The 21,197-nt window shown below is 44.6% G+C and overlaps 6 protein-coding genes across 11 annotated transcripts; 3 read left to right on the forward strand and 3 right to left on the reverse strand.

Annotated features, from left to right (window-relative positions):
- Nucleotides 1-4,948, forward strand: LOC108032970 (serine/threonine-protein kinase spk-1-like). Of its 5 annotated transcripts, XM_050890193.1 has the most exons (6): nt 1-201; nt 254-531; nt 773-802; nt 862-1,839; nt 2,527-3,307; nt 4,097-4,948. In XM_050890193.1, exons 4-6 carry the CDS (start codon nt 1,052-1,054, stop codon nt 4,841-4,843), a joined length of 2,316 nt encoding a protein of 771 aa, XP_050746150.1. In that variant the 5' UTR covers nt 1-201; nt 254-531; nt 773-802; nt 862-1,051; the 3' UTR covers nt 4,844-4,948. The 5 variants fall into 5 exon arrangements, with proteins under 5 accessions (XP_050746150.1, XP_050746119.1, XP_050746128.1 ...); XM_050890162.1 differs by having other exon boundaries at nt 773-1,839; XM_050890171.1 differs by having other exon boundaries at nt 345-531; nt 773-1,839.
- Nucleotides 4,949-5,254: 306 nt separating this feature from the next.
- LOC108033139 (uncharacterized) lies at nt 5,255-9,055 on the forward strand. 2 transcript variants are annotated; one of them, XM_017107362.3, is made up of 4 exons: nt 5,255-5,419; nt 6,567-6,922; nt 6,993-7,114; nt 8,046-9,055. In XM_017107362.3, the coding sequence occupies exons 2-4, from the start codon at nt 6,756-6,758 to the stop codon at nt 8,747-8,749; spliced, it is 993 nt and encodes a 330-aa protein (XP_016962851.1). In that variant the 5' UTR covers nt 5,255-5,419; nt 6,567-6,755; the 3' UTR covers nt 8,750-9,055. The 2 variants fall into 2 exon arrangements, with proteins under 2 accessions (XP_016962851.1, XP_050741592.1); XM_050885635.1 differs by lacking the exon at nt 5,255-5,419 and having other exon boundaries at nt 6,776-6,922; nt 6,973-7,114.
- Nucleotides 9,056-9,503: 448 nt separating this feature from the next.
- Nucleotides 9,504-11,143, reverse strand: LOC108033142 (mitochondrial inner membrane protease subunit 1). The gene is made up of 2 exons (XM_017107364.3): nt 10,919-11,143; nt 9,504-10,249 (listed from the first exon to the last, which is right to left on the reverse strand). Exons 1-2 carry the CDS (start codon nt 11,015-11,017, stop codon nt 9,839-9,841), a joined length of 510 nt encoding a protein of 169 aa, XP_016962853.1. The 5' UTR covers nt 11,018-11,143; the 3' UTR covers nt 9,504-9,838.
- A 248-nt stretch (nt 11,144-11,391) lies between these two features.
- LOC108033140 (CDP-diacylglycerol--inositol 3-phosphatidyltransferase) lies at nt 11,392-13,741 on the reverse strand. The gene is made up of 5 exons (XM_017107363.3): nt 13,562-13,741; nt 13,178-13,312; nt 12,451-12,604; nt 12,234-12,385; nt 11,392-12,168 (listed from the first exon to the last, which is right to left on the reverse strand). Exons 1-5 carry the CDS (start codon nt 13,611-13,613, stop codon nt 11,990-11,992), a joined length of 672 nt encoding a protein of 223 aa, XP_016962852.1. The 5' UTR covers nt 13,614-13,741; the 3' UTR covers nt 11,392-11,989.
- A 281-nt stretch (nt 13,742-14,022) lies between these two features.
- Nucleotides 14,023-16,368, forward strand: LOC108033120 (uncharacterized). The gene is made up of 2 exons (XM_017107329.3): nt 14,023-14,314; nt 14,773-16,368. The coding sequence occupies exons 1-2, from the start codon at nt 14,154-14,156 to the stop codon at nt 15,629-15,631; spliced, it is 1,020 nt and encodes a 339-aa protein (XP_016962818.1). The 5' UTR covers nt 14,023-14,153; the 3' UTR covers nt 15,632-16,368.
- Nucleotides 16,369-16,867: 499 nt separating this feature from the next.
- LOC108033119 (ATP-binding cassette sub-family F member 2) lies at nt 16,868-21,006 on the reverse strand. The gene is made up of 5 exons (XM_017107328.3): nt 20,783-21,006; nt 18,695-19,363; nt 18,122-18,627; nt 17,519-18,055; nt 16,868-17,440 (listed from the first exon to the last, which is right to left on the reverse strand). The coding sequence occupies exons 2-5, from the start codon at nt 19,353-19,355 to the stop codon at nt 17,309-17,311; spliced, it is 1,836 nt and encodes a 611-aa protein (XP_016962817.1). The 5' UTR covers nt 19,356-19,363; nt 20,783-21,006; the 3' UTR covers nt 16,868-17,308.
- Nucleotides 21,007-21,197: the final 191 nt, after the last annotated feature.

Genomic DNA, 21,197 nt, shown 5'->3' on the forward strand with positions numbered 1-21,197 from the left:
CGACGTTCAGTCACAATTTTGTCGGCAACATGCCAATAGCTCCAAAAAATTAAAACAGACGCTCACATATATTTTAAAAACCAGAGTAAAGACCTGTTTCTTTCTACTGCGAACGCGTTTTAGCCAACTTTTTATAATTTGTACGAACCAACTGGAGGAAATCTTAGGAAACCGTTTGAGAACCGTGGAGAAATAGCAAATGTGAGTGCCAACCTATGTATTATCCAAAACCGAGTAAGAATATCTTATGCAGGGGTATTAAGAAAAGCCAAAAAAGTACAAAAAAATTGAGCAGGGCCTAAAGTGTTCAGATTAGCTACATCCAAAAATCTCAATCAAAATAGGCACTGTCTCATTGCCATTTTTTATGTACGTACGGAAGGTGTGCCTTCAGAGTCAGTCTATATTTTATCGGAGTCAAGCAAGCAGCTCAAAAAATTTTGTGAAAAAAGAAGGCGACTTAGCTACCTTTATATACTTTTTTACACCAACGAGCCGAAAACGCTTAAGAATCGAGGAGGAAGTGCGAATGTGAGTTTCAATGTTGTTCAACAACTTGTTCAAACAAAAGACACAAAGTCCTAGAAACATAATAATTTTCATATTTTCAGTCATATTAAAAATTCCCATGTTTTTAAAATGATTTCAACACTTTTTTTACCTAAAAACCCAAAGCCACCTTAGATTGCTTTCTTGAAATATAGTGTTACCCCTCAGCAACCCTTTTTTAAACGTCATCTAATAATATAATGTCAATCATTTTATTCGATAGGATGCCACTGAAGACACTGCTTTGGAGAAGGTAATCGTAAAAGTGGCGAATCTGAAGCAAAGACTGCATTTTCGGTTAATCTTTCCCAGACCGCCATACCACAAATTGTTGCATTGATAATATTCGTGTTGAGCTTGGACTGTTACGTGGCGCACTGTTCTGTGCGCCCGTTTTCTACCACCAAACCATTTCAAGAATTCTGCAAATTAACTTGTTAACCTAACTCACTTCGCTGGCATTTTGGAGCTTCCACAACAGACAACCAAAAACTAACAGGTCATGGACGACGATAGGACCGATTCGGACGAATCGAAGAGGAAAAAGGACGAGAAGCACGTCCAGAAACATGAGGCCAGGGGAAAGAGGATAAGATGTGCCTACGAGAGCTCGGAGGATGGGTCGGAGGGAGACCAGTCTGCCAGAATGCCGGCCGATACAGTCACTGCCGTGCCCTCCGGGGAATTGGAGAAGATCTCGGCCAACGAGTCTGCGCCGGCCGACGCGGACGCGGACCCGGACCCGGACCCGGTGAACATCGGCGATGTGCTGCACCATCGCTACCATGCCATTAAGAAACTGGGCTGGGGTCACTTCTCCACCGTATGGCTGTGCTTCGACTGCTCCATGGAGTGCTACTGCGCCGTCAAGGTGGTCAAGTCGGCGGATCACTTCACGGAGACGGCTCGCGATGAGATCCGGCTGCTGTGCGCCGTGGACGACTTCAGGTGCCATCCGCTGAGGAAGCGCGTCGTCGAGTTCATTGACCATTTCTACATGACCGGGGCGAACGGCAGCCATCTCTGCCTGGTGTTCGAAGTGCTCGGCGACAATCTATTCACCCTCATCCAGAAGTCACGCTACCGCGGACTGCCCCTCGGGAACATCAAGCAGATAGCCATGCAGGTCCTTGAGGGCCTGTACTTCCTGCACTACAAGTGCCGCATAATCCACACCGACCTGAAGCCCGAGAACGTGCTGGTGGTGAACAGCGACGCGGCCGTCCGGGGACAGGTCAACCAGACCATCAATACCTTCCTGAAGGCCCAGTCTAACCTTAGGAGGTCTGGGTAAGTCAAGCAACTTAAGTTAATTTGTCAATTTTGTTTGATATGATATAATATAATATGTAATGGTTTTCTATATATATATAATGTATTATTTTTATAATATAATATATAATATCATAATGATGCTATACATATGTGTATCTACTTATAAAATGTTATTTTGTAGTATAATGATATTTTTAATAATTTTTCATTATCGATATTGTTTAATGTAGGATAACAAATTAACTATAAACCTGTATACTGGTTTTCTCTAGTATTATATCATTATATTTTTAATGATATATATAAATATATATGTATGTATATGTTCTTGATATCAGCATTATTTATTTATTCTCAGGTAGAGGGTAATTGAAAAGTACCGAACACCTTCTATCTACTATGGCCTTACGCTACGCTTATTTTATAATTATTTAAATTTTTTACTATATCTAGTTTGATATCAGCATTAAAAATAAGCAAATTATGTGATAATTACATATAAAATTGGATTTTCTACTAAGGAAAATTGGTATGGTATAATGTAATCTAGTATTATAAAATATCAAAGCTTTGGGATACATTTGAGAATATTAATTTATGAAAATATATCTGCTTATGATAGTGATCCTTTTGTAATTAATTTATGAAAAAATATCTGCTTACGATAATGATCCTTCTGTAATTCCCAAAATCCTTCCACAGACATGGCTCCGCTCGCGGCAGCCTCAGTGACCGGGAGCGGGATCGATGTGTCCATCACGACTGCACCAAGATGACCAAAACGGCCAAGAGAAAGCAGCGGGCGCGGGTCAAGAGGCTGGTTACCTTCTTTCTTGGCCACCGCCGGTGGCTGCGCCGCGAGGCCATCGATGATCTACTGTCCCTGGCCAAGCGGGGCCAACTCTCGCGGAGCACCGCCGTCAAGGGCGTCACTGGCAAGCTGAGCTTTATGCCCTTCAACTTCGACGGGCTGCAGATCCTTAGCGCACGCCAGGTGGAGAAGATAGAGAATCTACCCACCGTTGAGAGGGTGGGCGATGTGCCGGCCCAGCCTCCTAAACGCGAGCCCAATGGCGAACGTAATGACAATCGTAATGGCAGCCCTGATCGCAAGTCCAAAAGCAATCGTAAGGGCGAACCTAATCGCAGTCCTAGTCGCGAATCTAATCGCAATCACAATGGCGAACCCAATGGCCAATCTAATCGCGATAGGAGAGCCCGCCCACGCCGCAGGGAGGAGAGGGAGCCAAGCAACGATGGGGATTCGGTCACCAGTTCCGGCGAGGACAGCGTCGACCCCGTGGGTCTGCTGATCAGCAGCCCGGAGGAGTTCATGCGCTATACTCTGCAGAAGGTTAAGCTCTCGGATCGGAAAGCGGAGTGCCCCCACCAGTGGCCTCCCAAGCGCAGCGCCAGGAGGGGCTCAAGTAGCCGTCGCAACAGTCGGCATAAAAAGAAATCTGGATCAGTCGTACCAAATCCGGTGAGACAAGTTTTAAGCGAAATATTCAAAATATGAATCCATTTAGAAAAAAATGTATTGAGCACAGGTGTATTTTTAAGATGGGATAGGTACACTTTAATTTTTAATACTAACGACCCTTATGCTTATCTTATGCTTATCTCTCAAATGTCTCCAAACTAAAATCAAACTGAAGTTGTACGAGAACTTTGAAAATTCTTTATTTTTCCGTAAGATTCGAAAATATAGTGTAGAATACTTTTAGGTGACCTGTAAAATTTCTGTTTGTTCGTAAAAGTTTTATAAAAAACCTTGGAACTTATACCTTTAATTTGTGTACCATTGGAATCAGAATTTTAACTTTTCATTTCCAGTCCTTTGAATATGATATTTTTGTAAGACATCCAATTTTCGTTTTTACTTATTGTATTGAAACATTTGCCCCGAAATGAATTTGTATCTCTCCAAACTCTCCAAAACAAAATCCAACTACAGTTCTATTGGAATTTTGGAAGTTCGGTTAATTCTCCATAGGATTTCCAGTTGGAAAATATACTCTGAAATACTTTTAGACGACATATAAAAATGTCTTCCTATATTATATTTCCTAAAAAAGAACGTCAAAATAATATCCTTAAATATATATAAATATGGTATTTTTGTAACATCCAAATTTCATTTTTCATTGATTTGGTTTCCATTCTTTTTATAAAATTAAATTAAGTGAAATGACTGAAAATAAGATGTTGCAAAACTGAGCATCCACTCCATATTTAATTTTCGAAACTAATTCCCAAATTTTCCGCGCAGGCCAAGTACCAGGCCTACATGAGGTCGAAAAGGGAGTCCAATTTGTTGGGATTCCTTCAGGGCAAGGACCCGGCCACCGAGTCCTGCGAGGTGCATGTGAAGATCGCCGACATGGGCAATGGCTGTTGGTTCGACCACCACTTCACCGAAGACATACAGACCCGGGAGTACCGCGCCGTGGAGGTGATCCTCGGGGCGGGCTACAACGAGACGGCGGACATCTGGAGTGCCGCCTGCATGTTCTGGGAACTGGCCACCGGCGACTATCTGTTCATTCCCAAGGCGAATCGCGGACGGGCTAGCGTGGACGAGGCCCACATTGCCAGCATCATCGAGATCTGTGGAGCCATTCCGCGGCACGTGGTCGAGAGTGGCGACTACTCGTCTGAGATCTTCAAGTCCAATGGCCAGCTGCGCCACATCGCCCACTTGAAGACCCGCAAACTGACCAATATCCTGGTGAATCAATACGGCTGGCCGCGCCAGGAGGCCCGTCACTTCGTCACCTTCCTGAGACCCATGTTGGACACGGATCCCAACCGCCGCATGACGGCCCGCGAGGCCTTGAACTCCTGCTGGTTGTCCCCGAAGGGCTGCGATTGCTGCAAGGACAGGAAGCCGAAGCCGCGTAGGAGCCACGGCCACGACCAGGAGCGCAGGATGTCCAGCGAGGAGGCACCGCGTCCCGGCACACCAGATCCAAGGTCGGACAGCAACCATCCAAACGAAATCAAGGTCCTTTTCTAGGCCCTTCAACGAACCCACAGCAGAAACGGTCTTTTCCTTTATTGTATATCATATTTCCATATGCACATTTCAAAATCAAATAAAGTGCGCCTCCAGAAGCATAAACGAATTGTGTGATTTAATAAGAAAAGTCTTTTTTATTTTGTAAAATCCCAAGTTTTATAAAATTCAGTTCAAATTTCTGAACTTTCGAATTTTGAAAAGCTGTTTATCAGCGCTTTAATTTGTTTATCTCAAAACTAAAGAATGTTAAACATTGCCAAACAATTCGAATTCTGAATAGGAGAAATTCGAATAAGAGAAATATTTTCCAAAAGTGATTTGTGCATTGGCTACAAAACCGCTAGATCTGTTGGTGCCACGAAAAGGCTGGGCTGCCAGCACTGGCGGAACAGCTGACCGAGCTTTGGGTCCATCCCTAGAATTAACGTGCTGTTGGAAGTGGAAGAGAATTGAAATCGCGCGCTGCTGCTCCGTCGCTTGTTTTTGTGCCAAAGTCCATGGCTGGATCGCTCAATTAATCGTCTGGAACTGGACGGATTAGCGCGGCGACACCATTAGCCAGTGGGTTCCTCTGTGAGTGCCAAACAAAGTTATATTCCACCATGGATGGCGAAGAAGAGGCCAAAATATTTCGATGTTTGGCGTTGTTTGTTATGTAAAACGCATATAAAAGTTGTCTGGCGCGTTGATAACAGCAGCCTCTCCACTCAGCTGATAAACATACACAAAGCCCATGCGGAAACAATTGAAGCGAACCCCCCTACCACCGCCCACCGCCCACCGCCCGCCACCCACACGCACCTTGGATTGACGCTCAAGGTTGCGCTAGAGATGCGCGGCCAAAAGCGACTTGGGGGACTGTAGCGGTGACTGTGACAAGTGACAGTTTCACCGGTGACTCTATGACTCTAGATAAAATCACGACCAACTGACTGGGTTTACTTAGGAATTCGTGGCAAACTGAAGAAAAAAGATTGTTTACACATTTTAGATTGCGAAGTCTTTTATAAATAAGTTCATTTTAGTGGTCGAAATTTAAGAAAGTGTATTATGGCCTTGTAAAAAATGCAATTCCTTTTTAATTCTAACGTTTCATTTAAATTTTGGTATTTAAAATATCCCCAGATCTCAACAATCATTTGACTCTATAAACAAAATGCTTTAGAGCCTATAAAATTAAATTTGAAAACTGGTCTCTTAATCTCCATTCAAATGTATCTTTATAAATAAATTGATTTCAAAGGTCCTTAAACTTAAAAAAAAACCCAATTTTTAAGTTGTGTGTACATATGTTACAAAAAAGTTCGGTTTACAAAGATTTTGACTTGAATTTATAATTTGGTTAGCTTTTTAAAAACAGCTTTACAAAAAGGTGATACTGACTATAAAGATTATATTATTTACTGTGATGATGAATTGAATTTTTAGAATTTTAAATTTAGTTATATTTTAAATTTAGTTACTTCGATTATATATTATTTTGCTCATCGCTACTGCCTGTATTTGATACTGACGTTAGCGCCAAATTCGAAATGTCAAGAACAGAGAACAGAGAACCGAACGTAACACAGACCATATACCATATCGCTTATCTTGCGCCGGCGAGAGATAGTGGCAATAACCTGCTCCTCCGCCTCGCCTTGCCGCCCATCGGATTTGCATCGATGTTTGGAGCCATGCGGCTTTTTCACCTGCCCATTTCGCCTCGTTTCACTCACAGAGCACACACAGCATGCCCAGGGATTTTCTTCGCCTCGAACTCTGGAAGTACTGAGCCACTGAGCCGTCGTAACAGCCGCCACGCCCACTCCGGGGCCCCGAGATCTCCGGCTTCGAGCTAGTGACGCCAACGTGGTCGGCCGCCGTCGTCATCCAACGCGTCGTTTCCGTCGAACTGCGAGCTTATTTAATGTTGGCCACCAGTCTTTTGGCTCGCAGAAACGTTCTAAACCTGCCGGCGTTCAATTCATGGCGGCCGCGTCTCCGCACCGATAGACACAGTCCACTATCCACGGTACCCCCTAGAGTCCAACTAAAGGAGGTTCCACAGCCACAATTCGCCCGAGCCTACGCCGCGTAAGTAACATATATGCCATATAGCCCAGTTAAATACCTGTTCTGATAAGATACATTGTGTGTCCCAAAGCTCCAAGGCCATGGATACCCCCGCGGATGTGTTCCGCGGCATCACGGATCGCTTTGCCGGAGTCACAGTGGATGGTCGCGAGGAGCAGGTGGACAAAGACAGCTTCCGGGATAAACTTAAAAGTAAGTTTCCTTTAAATATTCAAGGAATTTATTTGGAATGGGTGTTTATATAAGCTTCAGATGACCCTTTCAACATCTTACCATTGACTCATTTGATTTATTGCTATAAAAACTAATTGATAGTCTATGAATCCAAAAACATTATCCATAGCTTAACGTTTTTAAAATACCTTGTTTAGGAATAGGCTTTCAAAAATGCATACCTCATATGCTTGTTGATGAACACCAGTAACTTACAAATGACTTTCTCACCTATCTATCTATTGAACCACAAACTTAATGCTATCAAAAATTAATTGAAAGCTTATCAATCCAAAACTATAATCTGGGTTTTCTATATTAATAAGTTTAAATGCAAACAATTTTTTATAATGTGGTGGATATTAGGTTTAAAAAAACTTAATGGAATATTTTTAAAAATTGCATGTGAACCATTTATAACTTTTATAGATATTATTATTTTAATATTGTTTGATCAATTTATAAGTTTTAATGCTAGCAACTTTTTAACATTTTTCCTAGATATTCGGTTTAGAAATACTTACTCGAATATTTGTGAACCTTTTAATAATTAATAAGTTTAAGTGTTACAAATTGTGAATATTTATTTATCTAGATTTTAGATTAAGTAATCCCCATTACGATTTTATTTAAACTTGTCGATAATTAACTTTTTAAATTTTTGCAATTCTTAAAACTTTTTTAGATGATATTTTTTTTTTTGATATATTTATTTTATTTTTTATTAAATTTCATTAAATTTACTGTTTTGACTCTTAATTCGGAAATTTGTTTTTTTTTGGTTTATTTATAGTTAGTTTATAGTTATTAGAATATTTTTTAACCTTTTTGCCTAGAACCTCTTAGTATTTTATATTATATTAGCATATAATAAATTATTTAACTTACCCACTTTAATCTTGATTCCCAGAATCCCTGGACTTTTGGACGACGAATAAGAACCGCGCGATCTGGTTCCGTGTGTACCAGGAGCATGCCGACTGGGTGCCCGTTCTGGCGGAGAACGGCTTCGACTTCCATCATGCCCGAACCGGAGTGGTGACCATGTACCGCTGGCTACCGGAGAACGAGTCCAGCAACCTGCCCAACTTCGCGCACACGCTGATGGGCGTCGGCGGGCTGGTGATCAACGAGAAGGACGAGGTCCTGGTGGTGTCCGACCGATATGCGATGATACCCAACAGCTGGAAGCTGCCCGGCGGCTATGTGGAGCCGCGGGAGAATCTCATCGACGCGGCGATCCGGGAGGTGGTCGAGGAGACGGGAATCCGGACGGAGTTCCGGTCGGTGGTCAGTCTGCGGCATGCGCACGGCGGAACCTTCGGCTGCTCCGACCTCTACGTGGTCATTGCGCTGAAGCCCCTCAATCTGGACTTCAAGCGCTGCGAACGGGAGATTGCCCGACTCCAGTGGATGCCCATCGCGGAGTATCTGGAGCATCCGCAGGTGCACCAGACGAACCGCCAGTTCGTCCGCACGTTCCTGGACTACGAGAAGCGCGGCCTGACCATCACCTGCCGCGACGATGTCCACCAGGTGCTCAAGAAGAAGTACAACCTGTATTACGTGGAGCAGGAGCAGCAGCAGCAGCAGAATGACCAAAAGAGCTCGTGAGACCTGACGGTCCAGTGGCAAAATCCTTAGTGCAATTTCAATTAAGTTTTTCTCCGGCCCGGCAGCTGCACAAGTGCATATTGAAATGTTCACAATGTAGTTAAATAAAAGCTATTTTTATATATGTATTTACAAGATCACACGACCTCACATCGCTGTTTCTTTGGATACCCTTCCAGTCATGATCTTTGTAATAAAATGAGATTCTAACTATTTCGAAATAGCGCACAAAATATGTTAATTTTTTGGAAGGTAAGCCAAAATTTAAAAAACGAATAATAATAAAATTATACTATTAACACAGAATTTATATTGTGAAATTTGTTGTCACAAGATTCTTGGAAAGTACAAAGCTAGACGTTTTAAAAAACCGACCGAATTCGGGCATTGCTGTCGAGGTGACAATAAAATATTAGTAGTTTCAAAAGTCAAAACTTATATACAAACTTAGCTTTAAAAATCTGTGTGACCTTTAGACTGCTAGGAAAAAATTAGAAAATATGAAATTTTTTAAGATTAATATTAAAGCAGATTTTAGTTTGTTTTTTTTTTGTTTGAAACCATTTTAAACGAAAATCACTGGTTTTCGGTCAGAATTGCAGACTATCAACTGAAAACAAGTTATAAAATATTATGAATCTATCAAATTATTTAAGGTAGGTTCCGCCAATATAAACAAATGTATTTGGAGGTAAAAAGATGCAAATAAATTTCAAAGATTTAAAATTAAGTTTTGTTTAAAATCACAAGTGTATATGTTTCATATTTTATTTCCATTTTTTATCTATAATCTTAATCATGAGTAGTTTATACAGCCAACCAAATTTTTAATCTACAAAGTTATTTATTTTATTATTTCAAGAATATTTCAAAATTCAATGAAAATCATTTTTGGAAGTGTAAATAAATGTATGAATAAATATGTTTTTGGCAGTTTTTAAAACGTTTTTCTAGTTTATTTTAAACCAATGACACCAAAACTCCATTCGAAACGGACCTTTTAATCAGTGGTTCAATAAACCAGAATTTCCTACAAAAAATTGAATTTAAATGGGTCAAATTGAGTTAAAACATCTTGGCGTAGCCAATCTAAAGCCCGGTGGCCTCGGATATGGGCCAGATGCGACAGAGCACGCGACTCCGGATTAGACCCACCGGTATGGGTCCGTAGTACCGCGAGTCCGAGCTGTTGCCCTTGTTGTCGCCCTCGATCCAAACGTAACCGCGCGGCACATAGTCCTTGGTCATCACGGGCTTCTTCTTGCCGGCGGCGCCATCCTGACTCCCGCTGTATTCCGCCTCGATGGGGATGGGCTTCTGGGTGAGCACCTGGTCACCGGACACGGCCACAATCCGTTTGCAGATGTACTGGCCGGCGTTGATGGGCGACACGGCGATGATTATGTCGCCGGGCTGGTAGGTTCGCCAGTGTTTCGACAGGCGCTCGGTGAGCAGCACGTTGTCCGAGTGGAGGGTGGGCTCCATGGAGGGTCCTTTGCACTGAAAAGGCATTGTTGAAGAAATTGGATGATAAACTAAGGTTGCGAAAACGGATCGTAATTACAACTTGGGAGTTATACAAAAATATATTTCTCTCGCTATTAGAAAAAAAGGAACAATTTTAAAATAAGATGAAAAGTACCTGTAGAAGTTTACAGGTACCTTTATAAGTATTAAAGTAAGTACCTAGGTTCAATGGGTCTCATTTTAGGTGATAGTAAGGTGATGTAAGCTAACGAAGTATATTGTATATAACATATACTCAATACATATAGAGTGAAAGTACTCAAAATGGGTGGTACATAGCTGAATGGTTATAGGCTACGTTTACATAGTAGACAAAATAAAAATAAATTAAACAAAATTAAAGTACCAATGCTGAATAGCATGTGACAGACGATGAGTGGATGTACCCAAACTATGTGCATAGCTAATTTAATCAATAGACTATTTTGTATAAAAAGAATGATCATATGACATATGATACATATCAAATGGGTGTACCCAAACTAGGTACACAGCTGATCAGCGAGACTGTCCATATGAAGGTAACAAAAGTACTCAGGTAAATTATGCCGCATCAAAAGTACCGAGTTTAGGGCGTGAAGGTACCAATAAGCGGCTAACTCGCAATGAACCCACCGACCAACGTTGTGCCAGGTGCCTTACCAGGACAAAGTCGCCGATGTACTCAAAGGTGCAGTGTGTGATGGCCGCATAGGCCACGGTGTACCGCATGAGGCGGCCCAGGCGGGAGAGGATCTTCATGGCGGCAATGGCGGCGGTTCCGGCGTTGGCTGCTCCACATCCGCCCGCTATCAGAGCATCTCCCGTGTGCCGGTCGTGTCGCTAAGCTCCGGCGGAGCTCTTATTGTCCCGGAAAATGCTCCTCCAACCGAATGTTTATGTTGTGTAAAAACCAGGGCTGCACTGCAGCTCAGGTGGGCGGCAAGCCAGGGCTATCGATAAATTGGCAGCGGAACGATAACTTTGGCGGGCGCCAATTTCAAATTTCGAGAGCAAGGGGCACAACAAAATTTAGCACATAAAACCACGTATATTTATTCCTACTTTTCATCAACAATTTTGACTAAGTCTGCCAGGCCTGGCATTTACATGTGTATATATATACGAGTATATCATATCTTTCAAATACATCTAACATCCATGTTTCATATATTTCTTGCAGGTCTCCAATTACATTCTTTTAACTTACGATTAGAAATACATTAGTTACATTGAGAGATTTGCTGGGAGAAGGTCGCTAGCCGAACCGAGAACGTACACAATGAGTTGGCTCCTGGAAATAGACACTCATCCCCATATATCGGCCTGCATATATGTAAAATATATTGTGTAAGCGTCACAGAAATTGTAAATTACGTTTAACTAAAGGCAAAATAAATATGCAACAGCTACTGACTGGAACGAATCGCTTGAATTTCAATTTCAATTCAAAAATCATTTTAAATACAAATTGTCGGGTGACTTTGCACACCCGTCTAACTTAAAATAGGAAATAAAATCAACAATCTTGCAATAGCGCGTAAAAATAATTTAAATTCTACTACGGCCTATTTGGTTGCCTAATGCCCATTATTATTCGGATCGCTTTCCGCCTTCAAAGTTTCTGTTCTTTTTCATCGTTTTCTTTTTTGCTTGGAATCAAGAGTTTGTTTCGCTTTAGTACTTTTGTTGTTGATAGAATTTGGTGCTGGAAGCTTCTGGGCAGGAATCGATTTACTCCGCTTTCTTGCCCCCCAGCTCCGACTTTTGGCGCTTCTCCTGGCGCTCGCGCACGTCCACGGCGGCCAGATCGATGCCCGCCACGTAGGCGTGCATCACCGAGATCAGGGCCTTCAACACGGCAAAGGGACCCGTGAGGAAGGCGAGTATCTTGAAGAGCGAGGCGCCGAATACTGCAATTGGTTGTGAAGTATCGATTAGATTAGTTGTCCGTCATTAAATAAGATTGTATACTCACTCAGCGGGCCGTAGGTGAAATGCAAGAGGTACAAGCACACGTAGAACAGCTCGTTGACGCAGCACATGAAGGTGAGGATGTCCTTCTGGTAGTACAGGCGCATGATGAAGTTCTCATTCACCTTGTGCGAGCTGCGACCGACCACAACGCTCCTGGGGAGGGAAATGTGTGTCTTTAGTTTTGAGAACTGGACAGCTCACAAAAAAGTTGTACTTACGTCTGCATGAAGAGCCAGTGACAGGCCACATCGATGGCGATGGACAGCTGGAACCAGAACATGTAGCGAGGATAGAAGTAGGCCAGGGTGACCAAGAGGCCGGTGGTGCCGCAGCGGTCGGTCAACTGGTCCAGCATGGCTCCAAAGCGGGTGCCTGCGTGGTCAAGGAAAAGCAGACAAATTAGTAAAAGAAAACTCTCACTGAAATCAAGGAACCAAAGCACCTTTACCATTTAAGTTTATAGAATATTATCTTGAAGTGCTTCATAGTTTTTGATTTTAAATAGTGAATAAACAATGAGTGAGGGCATAACATATAAATCACAATGACTTGCACTATACTGTATGGGAAATTAATTCCTATATCCTCAATGGTTTAATGGATCTCAAGTGTTGCAGAAAATAATAATTGTATAAACTGTATTCACAAGATTTCCTAAAGTCCCGGTCATATTCCAATATTAGCCCTGCTTTCCGTTTGATTTGTGGCCCCACGTCACCCATCGATTGGCTGTCCAGCCGTGACCCCGATATGGGGCCTGCTTTGGGCGTGCCTTCAAAGGCTTAATATCGGATGGAAGATAACCATACTGGAGACAGGTGTTCGCGGCGAGTGGCGGGCAAAGTGCGCGCACATATCAGATACAGATACAGATATAGCCGTGGCTAATTTCGACTTCTAGAGGGGCATAGTATGAGGCGATCGCAAGATCGTGAGTGTGCTCACTTTGGTTGAAGGCCCGGGCGGCGTGTCCATCGACGGCGTCCAGGAGGGCAGAGGTTACATAACACCAGCCGGAGATCACGTAGTTGGTGGACATGAACCAGAACGCGATCAGGGCCAGGATGATGCGGGCATAGCCTGGAAAATAGAGTCAGTGTATCAGTCCATCTGCTTCCTGAATCCCAGAGCCAAGGGGAATTGCGGTGGTGGGCGGGGAATGACTCAATGGGGGCGGCGGCTTCCGCTGTCGGTGAACTTGCGCCCTGCATTTCACAGGTTGCCAAAACATCCCCCAGAAGCCCAAATCCAATTAGCCAGTGGAACACCTAACTGCGCCGCACAAATCGATCGCGCGATTTGTTTACCTTATCAAAGCACCACACTCACCGATCAAGTTTGGCACAAAGATGAAGACGTTGTCGTGCTCGGCAATTGCCATTTTGTGTCTCTGGGCTATTACTATTTATTTAGCGATTATTTGGCGGCCCGGTTTGTTTTTATCCAGTTAAATGCGATAAAACGCAGCAAAAAACTTTTGCTGTATCTGGTGTGACCGCAGCGTGACCTTTAGGAAATACCGAAATATACCACACTGTGGGATATACGCATGTCTCCACTTACAAAAGCACACTGTTGACCATCTTGCTAAGCGAAATGCTGCTTTTGGCAATATTCTCTTCAATCAGCTACTTTGATTATTTAAATATTATAGTGAGCATAGTTTGTCTTATTTAATAATATTTTGTTGTCTTTAATTATTTAAAAATTGCGTACAAAGCCTATCTCAGTGGTAGTAAAAACATTACTTCAAATACCGACTGGCAATTAGTATATTCCTCCGCGGTCCCTGTGATGGTCACACCGCCCATGACGAATTCACAAAACAAATAATAATAATAATCAAATTTGGCCGAAAATAATGAACAACTAACGCAATCCAAGTCAACCTGCGTGGAGACGGTGACCCACATGCTGTAGCATGGACAAGCTCCGCGGCGGCAGCCTGGTCGGCGGTGGATCCTCCAGCGGGAATGCGGGCTCGGAGCACCACCAACTGGAGCAGTACCCCAAAAACCTGATCGAGCAATATCTGAGGGCCTCCAGCAAGATCAAGAAGTTCGAGCGGGCCGGCTTCTTTAAGTTAGTATAGTATCCTCTCTTCGGATTCCCCTCCATAAATAATTTAGTTTGGTTGGGAGCAGTTAGTTATGTAGGTGGTTCACCCACCTGAGTAGGTAGACACTTCCTAAAATCCATTAAAAATTGAGATATCGTAAGATATCCGCAAGGTATTACATTAGTAACGATTATAAGATGGTTTTATTATTCAAATTCAATTCCATTTACAAACACTCCGTTTTATGATCTCAGATTAGAAGAAAACAATATGGTACCATACAATGTTTGTAGAAACTCTTATATATTTTAGATTTGCCAATCTCATTTCGAACTATTTTTTCATTTAAAGTGCAATGTACTGGCATAAAGAAAATCCTCCCCTGATTCTGAAGAATTCGCGTGCTTAATAGTTTTTTTTTTTATTAATAATTGTTGGCCATAAACAACACACCATTAAATGCAATATTATTGATCCTCAGACGCTTTGCGCCCAGCGTGGTCGATGTGCAGGCGGACTTCCAGAGACTGGCCTACAGCTTCGAGGAGTCGGGCATCCAGCAGTACGCGGCCATGTGCCACATCGGCTTTGCCAAGTGCGAGTCCTACGGCGGCGCCCCGCAGCGCGAATCGGAGGCCTACCTGCGGGCAGCGCGGTCCTTCCTGGCGGCACACAACGAATCCGGGCAGCTGCACCTGCGCACCCGGCACTCGGGCTTCCGGGAGGGCGCCCTGCACTGCTATCACCGTGCCGCGGATCGAGCCGTGGACGAGGGCGTCTTCAAGGCGGCCATTCTGCGAGAACTGAAGCAGCTGCAGCGCCAGCTGGACAGCACCAGCAGCTTCGCCTCGCCCACACACCAGATCCACGACCTGGAGAGCAGCGCCGAGACCTGTGGCCAGCGCGGCGACTTCCGCAGTGCCCTGCAGCACTACGACGACATTGTGGACAATGTTTACGAGCGGCGCGGGGCTCGCATGTACGGGGATCTCTTGCGGCGCGTGGAGGTACTGCGTCTGCTGCTGCTCGTCCACTTGAATCTGCCGCCCGCCCGCCAGTCACCTGCCCACATCAAGCTGATCGAGTACTACTATAATTTGGCCCAGTTTGAGGCGCGTCCCAGCTCGGAGGACGATGGCGGATCGGTGGAGCGGCCGGGAGCGTTTGTGCCGGAGCAGCAGCAGTACGCGCTGGCGGAGATTACGTGTGCCTGGGTGGAGCGCAAGATGTGCGATCTGAAGCACCTGCTGCGCGACTTTGGCGCGGAATTCGGAGCTCTGAGCGACGCGGAGAGGCAGCTGCTGACGGTCATGCACGCGGAACTGTCCAGGAGCTACTAGATTACGGACTTAAGGATCTTACTGTACATTATATACTATTGGGTCACTACCATGATAGCACATGTTAAGCACTATCGCTTAAGTGTAACCAAGTCTACCAACTAACCTTTGAACGTGCCTACACGCATAAAAACAAAACATTAACAAACGAGAGACCAGGTGAATGCAGCAATAAGTAGACGGTGCGAAGCGCAATGGAATGTAATAACATTTAAGCAAGCAAATTTGAGATTTGTACAATAAATAAAGAAATGCGAATGGAGATTGATTACCCAGTAATATCTGATTCAATAGATTGAAATGTGTGGTTTTTAGAGGAATATAAGTTAATTGTTTTGAAAATCCAAAGTTCACCTAAAAACCCTGAACCATTTAAAACTATCATTGGAATTGTATAGAGCCAGATTTAACTTGAGGAATGCGCTTTGCCAAGTTCTTAGAACAAACTCTTTGAGGACCCACTCAAAATTAGCCACGTTTTTCATTATTTTGGTCATTTAATTTGTTTATTTACCTTGTCAAGCAACTTCTGTTTATTATCTTAGCAATTTCTCAATTAAGTTAGCTAATTATACGACACATTTCGACTGCCACAACTGATATTCAGCTTCAAATTGGTTAGATTTCTATATCGCATTGTATATGTTTCGTGTTTTCTTTGTGTTTGCATAAAAAACGTTTTGTTTTAGCTGGAGTTTACAACTCCAATTTGTTAAATAACCTATAATATCTTCTTATGTTTCTTGTTTCTTTATGTAATTGTAAATTTTCATATATGTATAGCATGTACGTTCCGTGTAATACCCATTAATCCTTTCTTTGCCTGTATGTTTATAGTTTAGTTTGTTTCATTTGATTTAAATCGAACATTGAATCGCTAAGCACACGCTGTCTTTGTCTAATCCGCGAGCAACAAAATCATGGTTCGGATTTGTGAGGGCAGTTTAACATCGTTTCTCGTTTCTCACACATTTTGGTTCGACTCGCTTAACCAGATTTTTAATTACATACTTTTGTTATTGTAGTTTTAATTGTTTAATGTGTAAATATATAGTAAGGCGTAAATAAATTACAAAAAATAAAATATACTTTTACATATATGTTTTCGTTTTCTTTCATATATGAAACCTAGCGAAGAATTAAACGAAATTATATAAGCGCAAGATCACAAGCTGTTTTGTAGTTGGTTGGTTGTATTTATAAGTTGTAGTTCCTGGTTGTTGTTGTCCACTTGAATATATTTATATATTTATACTTTTTATTTAGTTTAATTCGACACATAAAATGAAAAAAATTCAGCTAAAATTTGTGTATTCTTGTTGAGTTCTCAACGGTAGTGGTGTGTAGTTATGAATGGGTTGTTTGGGATTGTTGGTTTGATTTATTGTGGATGGTTGGGTTGTTTGCCGATCGAATTGTTGTTTACATGACTTGACTATAGCGTAGTGTAAACTCAAGACTAATTTCGCACAGAATGAATACGAGGAGCGCGCGGGCAGCCCCAAATCCGGATATCACCCGCCGCCTATTGAAGAGAAAGGAAGTAGTGGTCTGGATGTCCTTGTGTGGATGGTTTGTGGCTGGTTTGTGGGGTGTTGGGTGTTCTTGGGGGGTTGTGGGTGCGCGACTGTGTGTGTGCGGGTGTGTGGGAGTTGGCATCTATCCACTAGATAGCATCTACTTTCCCGCCTTGGCCTTCTTCTCGTTCTCGGAGGTGATCTTGTTCTTGAGATGATCCTTGTAGTCCAGAATGCCGCCCTTCCACTTGGTCACCGTCTCCTTCTCGCACACCCAAATCTCCTCAGCCACCTGGAAAAGGAAGAGTGGATGATTACAAATGTGCCCACGCAATATATCTCCCTAAATCCCTCATGGTTTATCACTCACCTGGTTGATCAGACGGAAATCGTGACTAACTAGCACCATGCCTCCGTCGAAATCGTTGATCGCATCGGCCAGCGCGTCGATGGTCTCCATGTCCAAGTGATTGGTAGGTTCGTCAAGCAGCAGCAGGTGCGGCACCTGCCAGGCCAGCCAGGCGAAGACCACGCGACACCGCTGGCCATCGGACAGCTGGCGGATGGGACAGACCTGCTGGCGACCTGTCAGTCCGTAGCGACCAATGATCTTGCGCATCTCCTCCTTCTCCTTCACGTCGGGGAAGGCGCGCATCATGTACTCCAACGGACTGGCATCCAAATCGAGCAGCTCGTGCAGATGCTGGTGGTAGCGAGCGATGCGCAGATGCGAGTTCTTGCGGATCATGCCGGAGGTGGGCACCAGATCTCCATAGAGCAGCTTCAGCAACGTCGACTTGCCGGCTCCGTTGGGTCCCACCAAGGCGAGACGTGTGTCCAGATCGATACCGAACTCCAGATTCTTGTAGATCCAAGGTGTTTCATCGTTGTACCGGAAATTAACGTTCTGCGGCAGGCGGGAGGGATCGTTAGTCATCGTTTATCTATGATCAACCAATAAAGGGTTACCAACCTGCACCATAATCACGGGGGGCGGCACCTTGCCGCACGACGGGAAATAGAAGTTGAGCACCTTGTCGTCGGACACCTTCTCGGTGAGGCCCTGGGCCACCATCTTGGCCAGCGTCTTCTCCTTGGACTGCGCCTGTCGCGCCAACTTGGCGGAACCGTGACCGAAGCGGGCAATGTAGTTCTTCATGTGCGAAATCTGGTCCTGCTCCCAGTTGTACTGCTTCATCTGGTTCTCCAGCAGTTCCATGCGAGTGCGCACAAAGGCCTCGTAGTTACCCGTGTAGTACTTGAGCCGCTTGTTCGTCAGGTGGATGATGTTCGTGCAGACACCGTTAAGGAAATCCTGCGAATGCGAGATGAGCACCAGGATGCGCTTGTATGTCTTCAGCTCCTCCTCCAGCCACACGCAGGCGTCCAGATCCAAGTGATTCGTCGGCTCGTCCAGCAGCAGCAGATGGGGCTTCACAAACAGAGCGCGGGCCAGGGCGATACGCATACGCCAACCACCTGGAGGGCAGGAAGAAAGGAACACAGATAAGTCAAGAGATTCGGGGGCACAGAGAGAGTAACTCACCGGAGAAGTCCTTGGCCTGTTTCTGTTGCATGGCCTTGTCGAAGCCGAGACCGTGAAGGATGCGGGCCGCCTTGACCTCCGCCAGATCGGCGGACATGTCGTCCAGGCGCTCGTAGATGTCGATCAGCTGCTCCTGGGCATCGTCCTCATCGCTCATGGCCAGCTCTTCGGCCAGTTTCTCCAGCTTGATGCGCTCCTCGTCCACCTCCATGACGCACTGCAGCGCACTCTTCGAGCTGGCCGGGATTTCGCGCGTCAAATGGAAGATGTCGATGTGCGGCGGTACGGGCACCTCCCTGCCGCCGAGACAAGCCAGCAGCGAGGATTTGCCGCATCCGTTGAGGCCAATCAGACCGTAGCGACGTCCGCAGTTCAACTCCAGCATGGTGTCCTGCAGCAGCTCGGAGCCGAAGAACGTGATCGAGAAGTTGGCGATCTTGACGTCACGGGATCGCGGATGCACCGCCAGCGATCCGGTGCAGGATCGGGCCTCCGCACTGATCCGGGCCTCCTCCTCCAGCTTGGCGCACAGCTTCTCCTCCTCGGTCAGTTCGCGTTCCGGCACACCATTGGCCTTCTTCGTGGAGGGTATCTGTTGGATCTTTTTGTTGCGCGCATCCTTCTTCTTCTGCGCTTCGCGTTTCTTTGCGGCGGACGACATTCTTCCGGCTGCAAGTGGATCGAATCGGGAAATAATTACTTAACTGGTATTTTGTTCTCTTTCGAGGATTTTATTTCAGTCTAGCTGTGCCAAAGGTTTTCGATATTGTGTGTTATTCAGCCGGCACAAGTAGTGACAGCCTATCAAAGCTACAGACTTCCCAGACTTGGGTTACTGCAAAATTTTAATTAATTTTATCAAATATAATTTATTAAAAAAGCGGAGTTAGAAAGGATTTAGCTATTTTCTACAAGGTCGACCAACCGGAACAGGTTCCATGCAATGTTGTGGTTTCCTTATCTACGAAAGCCAGACACGTTCCTATTTTTTTCTTTTTAGATTACCTTTTAGAGATTAAAACAAAAGAACCCAGAGTCTAGAACGAAGTATTGCCAATCTAAGCTTTTGTGGACATATTTTCGTTATTTATTAAGCCCCGTAGAAGTCTTGTAAGAAACTACTAAACACCTCTGGGTTTCGCTTATCCTTGGATACTAAGACCATGCACTTTACACATTCGCCAGCTCGTGGGAAAAGCCACTTGCTTGTCCTTCAAACTTCATCAACTCCCTTAAATATTCATAGTCAAGGGCTGGAATACGTTTGCAAAATGTTTGCTTTGCCAGCACAAAAAGTCAAACTATTTGTTGATTGTTTCCTCTTACGGGTTACTTAATCCAAATTTAAAATTCTTGCATTTTTAAATCATAAACAGAAGTTTTAAAGTGATTTTTGCAGATTAACCGCGTTATTTGGCAGCACTCTAGCCCTAGCCCTTGCCGCCTTTAGTACGATGGGCAGCACTGTTCGAGAGTCGGGATCACGTTGAAGGCCGCTGGATTCGGATTTGGATTTCCGACTCCCACCCACACCCACACTTGCATAGGCACGATCGCGTGAAGCCAACTGTTTCAACAAAAAAAATCTGAACTAAATTTTAAAATTAGACAGCGTCAGCAAAAACTCAAAAATTTCCACTGTGCTGAAGGCGCTCCACTGTGCCGCTCTCCGCCTCCCCTCTCTCTCGAGCGCTCTCCCACACACACACGCACTCCCTCTCTGTTGCCGAGGGGAATACCTCTTCCTCTTCCCTTTCTGGCCGGGATGTCTGAATGGATGGATGATTCACTGGGACACCCGGGTCACAAAGGAATCGTCTATGGGCAGCGGGAAGCTTAAGGGAAATGCGGAAAAATCGCATCGCACGATCTGGCATGGCCCCTCTCCCTCGCACACACCGCGCACACCTGGCTGAGGTTACAACACGCACACACCGAACACCAACGCACACAGGCACAGTCAGCCGCCGCAGAAACGGGGAATTGCATGTGTGTTGCGCTGCGCACATTATTGAATTTTCCACGGCGAAATGACTACGACGACGACGACGACGGCGACGAAGGCGATGACACTGTGCAATTACTCACCTTGGCGTGGACTTGGCTAGCAGCGGGGGAACAAGCGAGTGGTGGAGCACGAAGGAGTTGCGGCTATCCTGCGGAGGATAACGATAGCGGTACGCAACGGCAGCGGTAACGGAACGTAACGGAACAGATCGGTCGGATCGCACACACACACGCACGCACGGAGCAGCTGCTGAAAAGTGCCTGCTGCTGTTACCGTTTTCGGCAGAAAAAGAGAGAGACGACTGAACGGAACAGAACGGGAGAAAGGCTCCACGTGGTGGCGATGGCGTTTGGCACGGAACGCGCGGAGCGGGAGAGGATTTTGGCGGCCAGTGGGGCAGGGTCACACTGCGAGTGCCGCGCACACCGACTCTATCGCTTTATTTAAATATTTTAAATAAAATAATTTTAGTGATAAAACAATTTTTTATTCACT

This window comes from Drosophila biarmipes, chromosome X, assembly GCF_025231255.1.
Source record: "Drosophila biarmipes strain raj3 chromosome X, RU_DBia_V1.1, whole genome shotgun sequence".
NCBI lineage: Eukaryota > Metazoa > Arthropoda > Insecta > Diptera > Drosophilidae > Drosophila > Drosophila biarmipes.